Source organism: Scylla paramamosain, chromosome 39 (genome assembly GCF_035594125.1).
Source record: "Scylla paramamosain isolate STU-SP2022 chromosome 39, ASM3559412v1, whole genome shotgun sequence".
Lineage (NCBI taxonomy): Eukaryota > Metazoa > Arthropoda > Malacostraca > Decapoda > Portunidae > Scylla > Scylla paramamosain.
The window spans coordinates 705,949-717,500 of record NC_087189.1 but is presented as its reverse complement, the minus strand read 5'-3'; the positions used below and the strand labels follow the sequence as shown (position 1 = coordinate 717,500).

At 43.7% G+C, this 11,552-nt stretch overlaps 1 protein-coding gene across 1 annotated transcript; it reads left to right on the top strand.

Annotated features, from left to right (window-relative positions):
* The first annotated feature begins 4,997 nt into the window (after positions 1–4,997).
* On the top strand, positions 4,998–9,108 carry LOC135091959 (protein charybde-like). The gene is made up of 4 exons (XM_063990029.1): positions 4,998–5,180; positions 6,033–6,210; positions 7,050–7,208; positions 7,494–9,108. The coding sequence occupies exons 1-4, from the start codon at positions 5,105–5,107 to the stop codon at positions 7,585–7,587; spliced, it is 507 nt and encodes a 168-aa protein (XP_063846099.1). The 5' UTR covers positions 4,998–5,104; the 3' UTR covers positions 7,588–9,108.
* The last annotated feature ends 2,444 nt before the right edge of the window (positions 9,109–11,552 follow it).

Below are 11,552 nucleotides of genomic sequence, written 5' to 3'. Positions count from 1 at the left end.
GAATGAAAGAAATTTGTGATGATAATGTAAGTATATATGTACGTGCGTGTGTGTATGTATGTATGAATAGATGGATGGATGGATGGATGAATGAATGATTAAGAACACTGGTTAACTCTTGCAGTATAGTTGTGAACACAGGAAGGGGGAAATACAGAAGCAGGCAGGGAATTCAGGAGTCTTCTAGGAAAGGGGCGAAAGATTAAGAACACTGGTTGACTCTTGCACTGGTGAGGAGGAGATGACAGAGTTTACCATTGAAAGAGCTGAAAGATTAAGAATACTCGTTAACTCTTGCACTGGTAAGGTGGAGAGGGCAGAGTTTACCAGTGAAAGAGCTGAAAGATTAAGAATACTCGTTAACTCTTGCACTGGTGAGGAGGAGATGACAGAGTTTACCATTGAAAGAGCTGAAAGATTAAGAATACTCGTTAACTCTTGCACTGGTAAGGTGGATAAGACAGAATTTAAAAGTGAAAGAGCTGAAAAATTAATACTGGTAAACTTGCACTAGTAAGGTGGATAGGATAGAGTTTACCAGAGAAAAGGATAAAAACACTGAGAATATTAGTTAACTCTTGCACTAGTGAGGTGGACGGGATAGGGAAGACCTCATGCACGCGTGTAGTGTTGCTAGGGCGTGAGGTGGGCGTGCAAGGGTGATAATAGTGTCAAGGGCTGGGAGGGGAGGCGCGGAGGGAGAGGGGAGAGGGGGAGAGCGTGAGTGCGAGGGGGAGAGGGAGAGGGGGTAAGTAGGGGGGATAATGCCTCTTAATACCTACATGGGCATAGCAAGGCCAGGGGGAGAGAGAGAGAGAGAGAGAGAGAGAGAGAGAGAGAGAGAGAGAGAGAGAGAGAGAGAGAGAGAGAGAGAGAGAGAGTCATGATTCGTTCCATGAAGAGAAGGAAGAATAAACAGAAGAAGAAAAAGAAGAAGAAGAAGAGGAGGAGGAGGAGGAGGAGGAGGAGGAGGAGAAAGAAGTCCAATGTTAATTAACCTCAAGCTGGCAACTCCACTAAAAAGGAGGAGACGGAGGAGGAGGAGGAGGAGGAGGAGGAGGAGGAGGAGGAGGAGGAGGAGGAGGAATAAGTAACAATGGATTCTAAAGCGAAGGAAGAAGAAGAAGAAGAAGAAGAGAGAAGAAAAAAAAGATCTGTAATTTCTTATGTATTCAGGTGTTAGGGGAGGAGGAGGAGGAGGAGGAGGAGGAGGAGGAGGAGATGGAGATAAAGATGAGGGGGAGGAGAAGGAATAAAAAGCTAAAAGATAATAGAGACTAAGAAGAAGAATGAGGAGGAGGAGAAGAAGAGAGGGAAAAAATTAGATAATGAAGAGAACAGAAGGAGGAGGAGGAGGAGGAGGAGGAGGAGGAGGAGGAGGAGGAGGAGGAGGAGGAGGAGGTTGAGAAAGAGGAGTGGAAGAATAAAAAGAATAATAATGCATAAGGGAGGAGGAGGAGGAGGAGGAGGAGGAGGCTTTTTCTATAAGTAAGAAAGAAGAGAATGAAGAGCCGCGCCTGTGCTGTAACCGTAAGAGGAGGAGGAGGAGGAGGAAGGAGGAAGAGGAGGAGGAGGAGGAGGAGCAAGTATCAATGGACACAAAGTTACCTGACTCAAGTTTATCAAGATTTCTCCTCCTCCTCCTCCTCCTCCTCCTCCCTCCTCCTTCCACCTGTCTCTGTGTCTTCCAGTGCACTTCACCTCCTCCTCCTCCTCCTCCTCCTTCTCCTCCTCCTCCTCCTCCTCCTCCTCCTCCTCCTCCTCCTCCTCCTTCTACCTGACCTGACGAAGGTAAAGAAAATGAGGGGTAGTTTTCCTCAGGGAGAGAGAGAGAGAGAGAGAGAGAGAGAGAGAGAGAGAGAGAGAGAGAGAGAGAGAGAGAGAGAGAGAGAGAGAGAGAAGGATATATTATGTATGAACTGTAGTGGGATGGTTGCTCTCTCTCTCTCTCTCTCTCTCTCTCTCTCTCTCTCTCTCTCTCTCTCTCTCTCTCTCTCTCTCTTTTGTCGCAACCTGCCTCTCTGCTTAAGTTCCTCAGGCAACAGGGAGACGCAGGAGGAGGAGGAGGAGGAGGAGGAGGAGGAGGAGGAGGATTTATGAAGGCAGAAAATGTTGAGAAGGGTTTGGAGAGAGAGAGAGAGAGAGAGAGAGAGAGAGAGAGAGAGAGAGAGAGAGAGAGAGAGAGAGAGAGAGAGAGAGAGAGAGAGAGAGAGAGATGTGGGGGGGGGCAAAGCGTTTATAACAGAAGGAGTTAAGGGAGGGATGGAGAGAAAATAATAAAAAGGTGGAGGAAAGAGAGACACTGGAGGGAAGAAGGAAAGGTGGGAGGGGGAGGGAGGGAGGAAGAGAGAGAAGGAGAGACCCGTAGGCAGTGAGTGGGGCGAGGAGATATATTTGGAGAGAGAGAGAGAGAGAGAGAGAGAGAGAGAGAGAGAGAGAGAGAGAGAGAGAGAGAGAGAGAGAGAGAGAGAGAGAATGTTTGGTAGAGGACGGGGAAGATTGAGGAAGGTTTGGAAGAGAGAGAGAGAGAGAGAGAGAGAGAGAGAGAGAGAGAGAGAGAGAGAGAGAGAGAGAGAGAGAGAGAGAGAGAGAGATTAATGTTTTTTGGTAAACGTAACATTTATGAAGTTCTCTCTCTCTCTCTCTCTCTCTCTCTCTCTCTCTCTCTCTCTCTCTCTCTCTCTCTCTCTCTCTCTCTCTCTCTCTCTCGGGGTGACATTGACAAAGACAATGAGATGCCAGTTAGTTCTTTTCTTTCGTTTTCTTCTTTTATTTACTTTATTTTTATTTATTAATTAACTAATTTATTTATTATATTAATTTATTGCGTTCATAATTAAACTGTAAGAAAATTTAGACTTTTTTTTTGGTTATTTGTTAATTTTCAGTGGTTATTTATTTATTTATTTTTTTTTTCGTTTCATCAATAGCTCTCTCTCTCTCTCTCTCTCTCTCTCTCTCTCTCTCTCTCTCTCTCTCTCTCTCTCTCTCTCTCTCTCTCTCTCTCTCTAATCGCACAGGGCAGTGATAATAAACTTGTGGGCAACCCTGAAACACACACACACACACACACACACACACACACTTCAAGGTCTCTGTGTCCGTGACTACAGGCGGGTTGTCTGCTTGCTCTGTGTGTGTGTGTGTGTGTGTGTGTGTGTGTGTGCTGTGTGTGTGTTAATCGTGGTATGGAACTTAATGTATCTTACTAGTATTGAAGAAGAGGAGGAGGAGGAGGAGGAGGAAGAGGAGGGGAAGGAGGAGGAAACAAAGAAGGAACAAAGAACAGCGAAATAAATAGAAAATAGAAATAAACAAGATAAGACAAGTAAAAGAATAAGCAAAGGAGAAGAAAGGAAGGAAAAGATCGACAAAACACAAAATAGGAGAATAAAAGAAGGAAGAGGGGAAGAAAATGATAAAAAAAGGAATGGAGGAGGAAAAGAGGGAATGCTTTACTGTCTGGGTGTCGTGGGTATGATAAGAAAAAAGAATGAAGGAAAGGAGAAGTGTTTTGCTGTCTTGATATCGTGGGTATTGTTGGGCAAGGCTGTGGGCGTGATTGGGCGTGATTATAGTGGCCAGGTAACAAGATTCACCTGGGCCACACCTGTGTTATCTGCTGGAGTTGTTTACCTCTCTGCAGCCTTACCTACCCGTGCAAATGATGTGTTTGTGTTGTGTTCATTTGATGTTAAATGTTCTCAGTGTAGTTTTGTCATTTTTTTCTATTTTTTCTATGCATTTAATCATATTTTATGTTTACTTATTGCCTTTACGAATAGACAAGGGAAAGGTGAGCAAAAATATGTATATATATAGTTTGAATACTTTACGCAAATTAAGGAAGGAAAGTAAAAAATAAAGAGTGTGTTTGGGTATTTTCACAAGATACGGGTTCACAGTACAGTACATGACATTCCGGTTAACATAGTATTGAGTTAGGCGAGTGGTGAGGCAAGGGGAAGGATGTGAAGCCATGGGGAGGGCCGGGAAAGTCAGGAACCCCATTACACGTCAGAATTGTCAATACCCAGCCTACACTACCCCCTCTCCCCCCACCAGTACCTGACACTACGGTAACTGACTGATGGATTGGGGGAAGTGGTGAGGTAAAGATGGTGTCACAGTGAAAGAAGGAAATCAGGAATTCACTCACACTACGAAAAGGTAACATCCATTTAACCTGCACTAAACTAATGAATACTTGGCATTTGAGTAACTTATTAATGAGTTAGGTCTGCGAGGTGAGGGAAGGGAAGGATATGATGTCACAATATGGGTAAAGGAAGTCAGGAAATCAGTCACACCTCACGAAAAGATGTCATCATCCACCTAGCCCAACACCAAGCCAAGCCTTCCCTCCCGCAGCCCTGCCCGCCCAACGTCCCCCCTCTCAGTGCCTGCTGCTGGCCCGGCTGACGACACAGCCGGCCGGGGTGAACAAAGACATCCCAGTCTGCACCCATGACCTTAATACTAGTTTTCCCGTGTTTTCTCTGTCAGCACGCCATAATGCATCTTGTTAGGCACCTCATATGATTCGTCAGGCATCTGCGCGTCTACTGAGTGCTTGTTTGTTCGTGTGTGTTGTGTTTCTATAGTGTTTTTCGGGTGTTGTAGTTAAGTTTCCAGAGTGTGTTGACATCCTGTAGCAATTCACGCATGCGCCGTCCAGATAAAGCGAGTGGTTCCGCTTTCCGTTGAGTTTCGTGTTGTGTAAACCCACTTCGCGAATGCCGGTCACTTGGTTTTCCCACGCATTTACGCGATACCAGCTTTAAATTCGTGTTTCTCCGTGTGTATACGAACATCATTTACATAATTCCTTAGTTCCTGTATGTGTAAATGAAATGATACGATGTAAATAATTCCCTGTGGCTTGTTTCCGAGTGGGCTCAGGGAGGCGGAGAGAAGGAATTGAGCGAAAGACAGTGGAAAAAAATTCTTGCTTTTGGCATCAGACATTGCATCTAAGAGCGGACCCCGTCACCCAGCAGGCCAGTCACTCACGAGACGCAGAGAGGTGTGCACGCTTTACTCGTCGCTCTCCATCTCCCTTACGAGAGACAAAGACTCAAGTGAGACCGAAGCAAGTTTCAACATGGCACATTTAAAAGTTCTCACCCCCGTGGATTCCAACCTTAGTGACCTCCTCGGCCCTCTCCCTACTGAAGAAGGTAAGAATTTGTTGAGTTTATCTTGTATTTTGTGAGTTATTGAGGTTTTGTTGCTATGTTTGCCAAGTTTGCTCTAGCGAAGTTTCTCTCTCTCTCTCTCTCTCTCTCTCTCTCTCTCTCTCTCTCTCTCTCTCTCTCTCTCTCTCTCTCTCTCTCTCTCTCTCTGCGTATCATTGCGTGTGTGTGTCTTTTGCAACTGTTGAATATTGCGTTTGTGCGTGCGTGTACTTGTGTGTTGTGACAGTTGACAGAGAGAGAGAGAGAGAGAGAGAGAGAGAGAGAGAGAGAGAGAGAGAGAGAGAGAGAGAGAGAGAGTTTTGTTTGCAAAGGTGCCAAAAAAAAAAAAAAATACATGAGGTGAAAGAGGAGATGGCTAAGATGGTTTTCACAAGTGGTGTGTGTGTGTGTGTGTGTGTGTGTGTGTGTGTGTGTGTGTGTCCTCGCTGGCGTAGAAAGTGTTGCTAGGGCGGAGAGGATGAAGAGGGTGAGGGAGAGGGAGAGGGGCGTTACCACTCCCTCTCTCCCCTCCCCATCTCCCTCTCCCTTCCTCTCCTCGCATAATTTGCCTCTTGCCATGATACAAGCATTGCCTGAGAGAGAGAGAGAGAGAGAGAGAGAGAGAGAGAGAGAGAGAGAGAGAGAGAGAGAGAGAGAGAGATACTACTACTACTACTACTATTACTATTACTACTACTAACCTAATCAAACCTAAGAGAGAATGAAAAGTTACGTTAGAAATAATAATAATAATAATACAATACTACTACTACTACTACTACTACTACTACTACTACTACTACTACTACTACTACTACTATCATCCTAACTTGACCCCCAATTCTGTCTCCCCAGGTCTGTTGGATGAAATAGAAGACCCTGTGGAGACGAGTGCCTGGATGGTGCTGAGGAGAAGGGTGGAGGAGGAAGTAAGGCAGAACACACATAACAGCATTGTGTTCCCGCCTCTCCTTCTCGATCAAGTGGCAGAACACGTGCTGGACTTGGCCAAAGATGAGCCCTGCGGTTTGAGGTGAGGTTTTGACTTGTCCTGCCGTGTTTTCAATTGTTTTTGGCGTCTTTCTGTTGATTTTGAGTTTTTTTTTTAGTTTGTTTATGGGTTTCTCTCTCTCTCTCTCTCTCTCTCTCTCTCTCTCTCTCTCTCTCTCTCTCTCTCTCTCTCTCTCTCTCTCTCTCTCTCTGTTTCTTTCCTGCCCATGCAAAACGTTTGTATAATTTTGTATTCTTTCGTTCTTCTAATTCAGAGTAATTTTAAAAGTTCATCAATATCATTTTTTCTTTTCGTTTTTTAATAATTTTATCGGTCAGTTTCTAGAATGCTCTCGCGCATACGCACGTACGCACGCACACTCTCATTAAGTTTCCTGTTTGTACACGTATCACTCGCGCCCTCCCACCCTCTCTCCCCTCCCCTCCCTCCCTCCTCTCCCTCAAGTCTAGATCTTTCCTAACCTCCTCTTATCTCCCTCCCTCCCTCCCTCGCTCCTCTGTCACTCCCGGCCTTGACCACTCTCTCAGATCCTTGCCTTAAGATCTTGCCCCTCTCCCTCTCCCTCTCCCTCTCTCTCCCCCTCTCCTCTCCCAGCAACCCAGTCTTGGCATGTCTCTCTATTCTCATTTCAAATCACCGCCAATTTTTTGTCTCCTTACTTTATTACTCAACTCTCACCATTGCTAGTATTCAGAAGCCTTGTTAATCTGTCACTAGAGCCTTAAAGGTCCTTGGAAACCTACTTGCATAACTTGAGCTGGAGTAGGAATGTTTTAGAATTTGGTTTTATCATTTTTATTTTTTTTTTATCTACTTTTTTTCGCATCAGTAACTAACCATCACCTCTTCTTCTTCCTCAGAGGTTGTGTGTTGTTTGTAGTCTACGAAGATCCGGAACTGGGCGAACTGCAGTTGGCTAAGATGAAGGCTGACAAGAATATGCCCTCCACTCACCTCCTGGTTCTAAAACTCAAGGCAGATCCCACCTCCTGGTTCACCAAAATGGCCAGAATCTTCAGGTAAATATCGACCCCTGTTTTCGTGTCTTTTTGAGGTTTATTTATTTATTTATTTGAGTTTTAGCTTGTTTTGTTTGTTTTCCAGTCAGTTTATCAGTTTTTTGTTTACTTTTTTTATTGTTTTACGTTCCGTTTCTCTCTTTCACAATACCAGATTATCAAAATGTCAAACCAAAACACTCAGGACTCGAAAAACCAAACCCACTCATTTTCCCTCAATTCCCAACACAATACCTTGACGTAGAATTCAGATCCTAACACACGCCTCCCCTTCTCCCCACGCAGGTCACTTGGCAAGAGGAAGATGGTGGTGTCTCCGAGATACGAGCTGCTAAAAAAGAACTTCTACGATGACCCCCAAGTTCTGATGGTGCAGTAGTGGCGTGGCAGCAGTCGAAGGAGAGAGAATTAAAGGAAGAGACGAGAGGCGAAGAGAGGAAAGGAGAAAAAAAAAAGGAGGAAAGCCAGAAAGGATTGCATAGAAGAGATGAAAAGGAAAAAAGGGCCAGAAATGAAGATAAAAACGAGGATTACAGAGAAGAGGAGAAGAATAGGGGCAGAAACGAAGATAAGAAAGAGGATTGCGAGACAGAAGCCCAAGAGAAACGAAGAGGGAGTGAGGAATGGAGGAAGAAACACGTAATAATCTTTCCCTTTTTGGAGGAAAGGAATGAAGAGAAGAAAGGAAGAAAGGACCTCCTCTAAAGTTTTGGCAAGAGAAGATTTCCTTTTTTGGGTGAATATGAAGAAGAAGGAGGAAAAGGTGGAGAAACGAGTATTCAAGTGGAGGTAGCTATCTCCACTTCTGCCTCCACTACCAGTCACCGAAGTTTCTCCACCCCTTCACCACTCCTCTAACCCCCACCCCCACACCTGCCTCGCCTCTCACTCTCCTGCACACCTGAATGTACAAGCTTTCTGCATTACTCTTCGCGCAGCAGTGGTCACCCTCATCACCACTCATTTTTTTTTTTTATATCACTGTTATGTATTTATTTTTACCCCCACATCATCATCATCATCACCATCATCATCATATCATTCCAATCATATTATTTTTTCTTATCCATTATTATTTTCTCGACGTTATGTTCTTGTTGACATTTTCCTGACTCCAGAGGTTGCTTGCAGTGTTTGTAATTCGGCGCTGCAATGTTTTGGTATATCATTCACTCAGTCCACGGTCACTCGTCCTTAGGGTTACTCAAGGAACTCTGATAAGGATCTCTTTTTATCCTTTAGTCCATAAGGAGGATGCGGGCAGGACTCTTGTGTGTGTCGCCCGCAGGAATCAAAGTATTGTATCACCCAACAATGAAAAATGGAGAAAAAAATGTGTAAACTTTAAATAATAATGAAAAGTTGATGTATTTCACTAGAGTTGGCTAGAAACGTTGCTAGTGAAGACAAGTACATCAGTAGGTCATAAGCACCATGTCTTTTGCTACATACTACAGTAACATATAAGGAAATGTGATGCGCATGTGTGATCCGGATTCAAAAAAACACTTAACGGCTATTCTCACCGCCTCTTACTTCCAAGGGCTCTAGAGTTGAAGCCACACGGGTACCTGAGTGTTTTACCCCGGTTCTAGTGACCCAACAAGATTTCTACACTATTAACAGCTGAAACACTCATAAGAACCCGGGCTATCTTCTCTGTGGCCCTTGAGAATAGTGGCGGTGAGAGAGCGAAGTGTCTGAGTACGGGCCTATGTTTGTGTGGCTGTCCTCGCCCCGCGCTCCTGGTACTCTCATGCAGTCCCCGGGGGCCGCTGGTGGTGGGGGACAAGCCCAGCTCCACGGGTTGCTAGTCGGCACAATCGCCCCTTTGTGATAAAAGCTGAACTTGTGATATTTTTGTATCTGAATAAACGTACAAAGATTTTACCTAAAAGGATTTACCTGTTTGAATTGACCCTCTGTTTATTATATATTGTACATTTGTGGAACTCGGCTGGAGGAATGAAATAAAATGGGATAAAGGAATGAATAGAATGATACTGAAAATAAAAGAAAATAGTTACAGATCAATAAAAGTAATAAAAATAGAATAGATTAAGGGAGGGGGAATAAACTAAAAGTGGAAAGAAAGAAATAAGGAACGGACAGGAGAAGGGGAAATGAAAATAGAAATAAAAGTAAAAATAAGCTGGAGTCATGCTAAATATAAGAGAAAGATTTAAAAAGAGAGAGAGAGAGAGAGAGAGGCTATATAACTCTTTCACCTACATAACATTTTAAATACAAAGCAAATAATTTTCAAAGAGAGAGAGAGAGAGAGCCTTTTCAATCTTTCAATCCTTTCCACTGTACAGATTCCACGTCGCCATATCCTGTTCTATTTTTACCAGCATTACAACATCACCTTTCTTTAACTGACCGTCTTTTCACGACCAAGGAGACACACGAACACACGAACACACAACCCTGTAACCCTTTAGCCCCTTACCCCTTTCCTGACGTTGCAAGGGTGAAAGGTGATGAAACAGAAAATAATGAGTGGCTATTTCAACACCCTTACCTGTATCCCTAATTAGATACGTAAAAAGAGCCAGGCGCAGGTGTGATGGTGGCAGGAAAGGGGTACAGAGAGAGAGAGAGAGAGAGAGAGAGAGAGAGAGAGAGAGAGAGAGAGAGAGAGAGAGAGAGATGTTAGTGAAGGGAAATGAAAAAAGGGGGGGGGAAAGGATGTGATAGTGATATAGAATAAGTTAACTATTTTTAGAGAGAGAGAGAGAGAGAGAGAGAGAGAGAGAGAGAGAGAGAGAGAGAGAGAGAGAGAGAGAGATGGGTTGTATTTATGTTAGAGAAAGAATAATGGGAAAAAGAAGTACAGAAAATGTGTGTGTGTGTGTGTGCGCGCACGTTAATATCCTGTGGAATCTTCCATGTGCAAGTAACCAAACCAAGGTGCGTGCGTGTGTGTGTGCGTGCGTGTGTGTGTGTGTGTGTGTGTGTGTGTGTTGAAGGTTTATGTATCATATTGTGTCTAATTTCTCTCTCTCTCTCTCTCTCTCTCTCTCTCTCTCTCTCTCTCTCTCTCTCTCTCTCTCTCTCTCTCTCTCTCTCTCTCTCTCTCTCTCTCCCTCTCTTTTCTCCATCCTTCCTTCCCTCTTTCTCTCTCATCCCTTCATTCTCTCCCATTCCTCCCACCACCACCACCACCACCACTAAAAATTAAAATAAAAACAACAACAAAAATAATGAACTAACACAAAGTTTCTCTAGCAATGAAATCCGGTTATACAAATAGCAACAGACAGTGACTACACTTCGTGGATTTCTTTCCTGACGGGGCGTGGTGTTAAAATTGCCTTTAGAGGACGTGGAGAATCATGAGTCACTAAAGTACGAGGCTAAAGAAAGACCAGGAAAAGTTATGCAGTTGTCCGGTCTCGCTGTGTCGCGGGACGGAGGAAGGGAGAGCGGGCGGGGCTGGGCGGTGGGGCGGGGCTGGACTAGTACTGGCTGTGTCCGAATTGAACTTATCACTAGGCTAGATTTTGTACGAATAGGACGAAATGGTGAGGATGATTGTGTTATAGTTACTATTATTTATTTATTTATTTTATTTTTTGTTCTTTAAGTTTTTAATTCAGATTTTTTTTTGCTCTATTTATCAGTGTGTTTTTTTATTATTTATATATATTGAAATGATTTTTTATTATCATTATTATCATGTCTATTATTTTTTTAATATTTTTATTGAGAGAGGGAGAGAGAGAGAGAGAGAGAGAGAGAGAGAGAGAGAGAGAGAGAGAGAGAGAGAGAGATAAAAAAAAATAGAAAGAGAGAGAGAGAGAGAGAGAGAGCGCTTGTCTTCCTTTCTGTCTTTGTCTGTCTGTCTGTCTGTCTGTCTGTGGGTCATGGAATATTCAGGAAGTTTGCACTGACACGTGTACATAACTAGGAGGAGGAAGAGGAGGAAGAGGAACGAAGCCATAACAAAGAAAGGAAATGCGTGACGAGAAACAAAGAAAAGAAAATAAAGAAAGAAATAAGAATAGGATTAATTAGAAATATAGATTTTTTTATATATTTAACTGTTTTATTTTATTTTTTCCGTCTCTTCTTTTTTTCCTTCCTTTTTCTTTTTTTTTATTTTCTGTCCACTTCTCTTTCTTCTTTGTTTCCTTTGCCTCTTTTCTTCATTTTCCTCCATTCCTTCTCCCCTTTCCTCCTCCTCCTCCTCCTCCTCCTCCTCCTCCTCCTCCTCCTCCGCATTCTCCTCTTCCATACCCTTCTCTTACCTTCTCTTCCCTTCCCAATCCTTCTCCTAACCCTTTCCCCTCCTCCTCCTCCTCCTCCTCCTCCTCCTCCTCTTTTGTCCTCATGATCTCA

What these genes read in the sequence shown, in the direction of transcription:
- LOC135091959 (XM_063990029.1), top strand. Translation starts at nt 5,105, where the DNA reads ATGGCACATTTAAAAGTTCTCACCCCCGTGGATTCCAACCTTAGTGAC. An exon ending in CCCTCTCCCTACTGAAGAAG is followed by an intron (nt 5,181 to 6,032) that starts GTAAGAATTTGT and finishes CTGTCTCCCCAG; the next exon opens with GTCTGTTGGATGAAATAGAA. An exon ending in AAAATGGCCAGAATCTTCAG is followed by an intron (nt 7,209 to 7,493) that starts GTAAATATCGAC and finishes CTCCCCACGCAG; the next exon opens with GTCACTTGGCAAGAGGAAGA.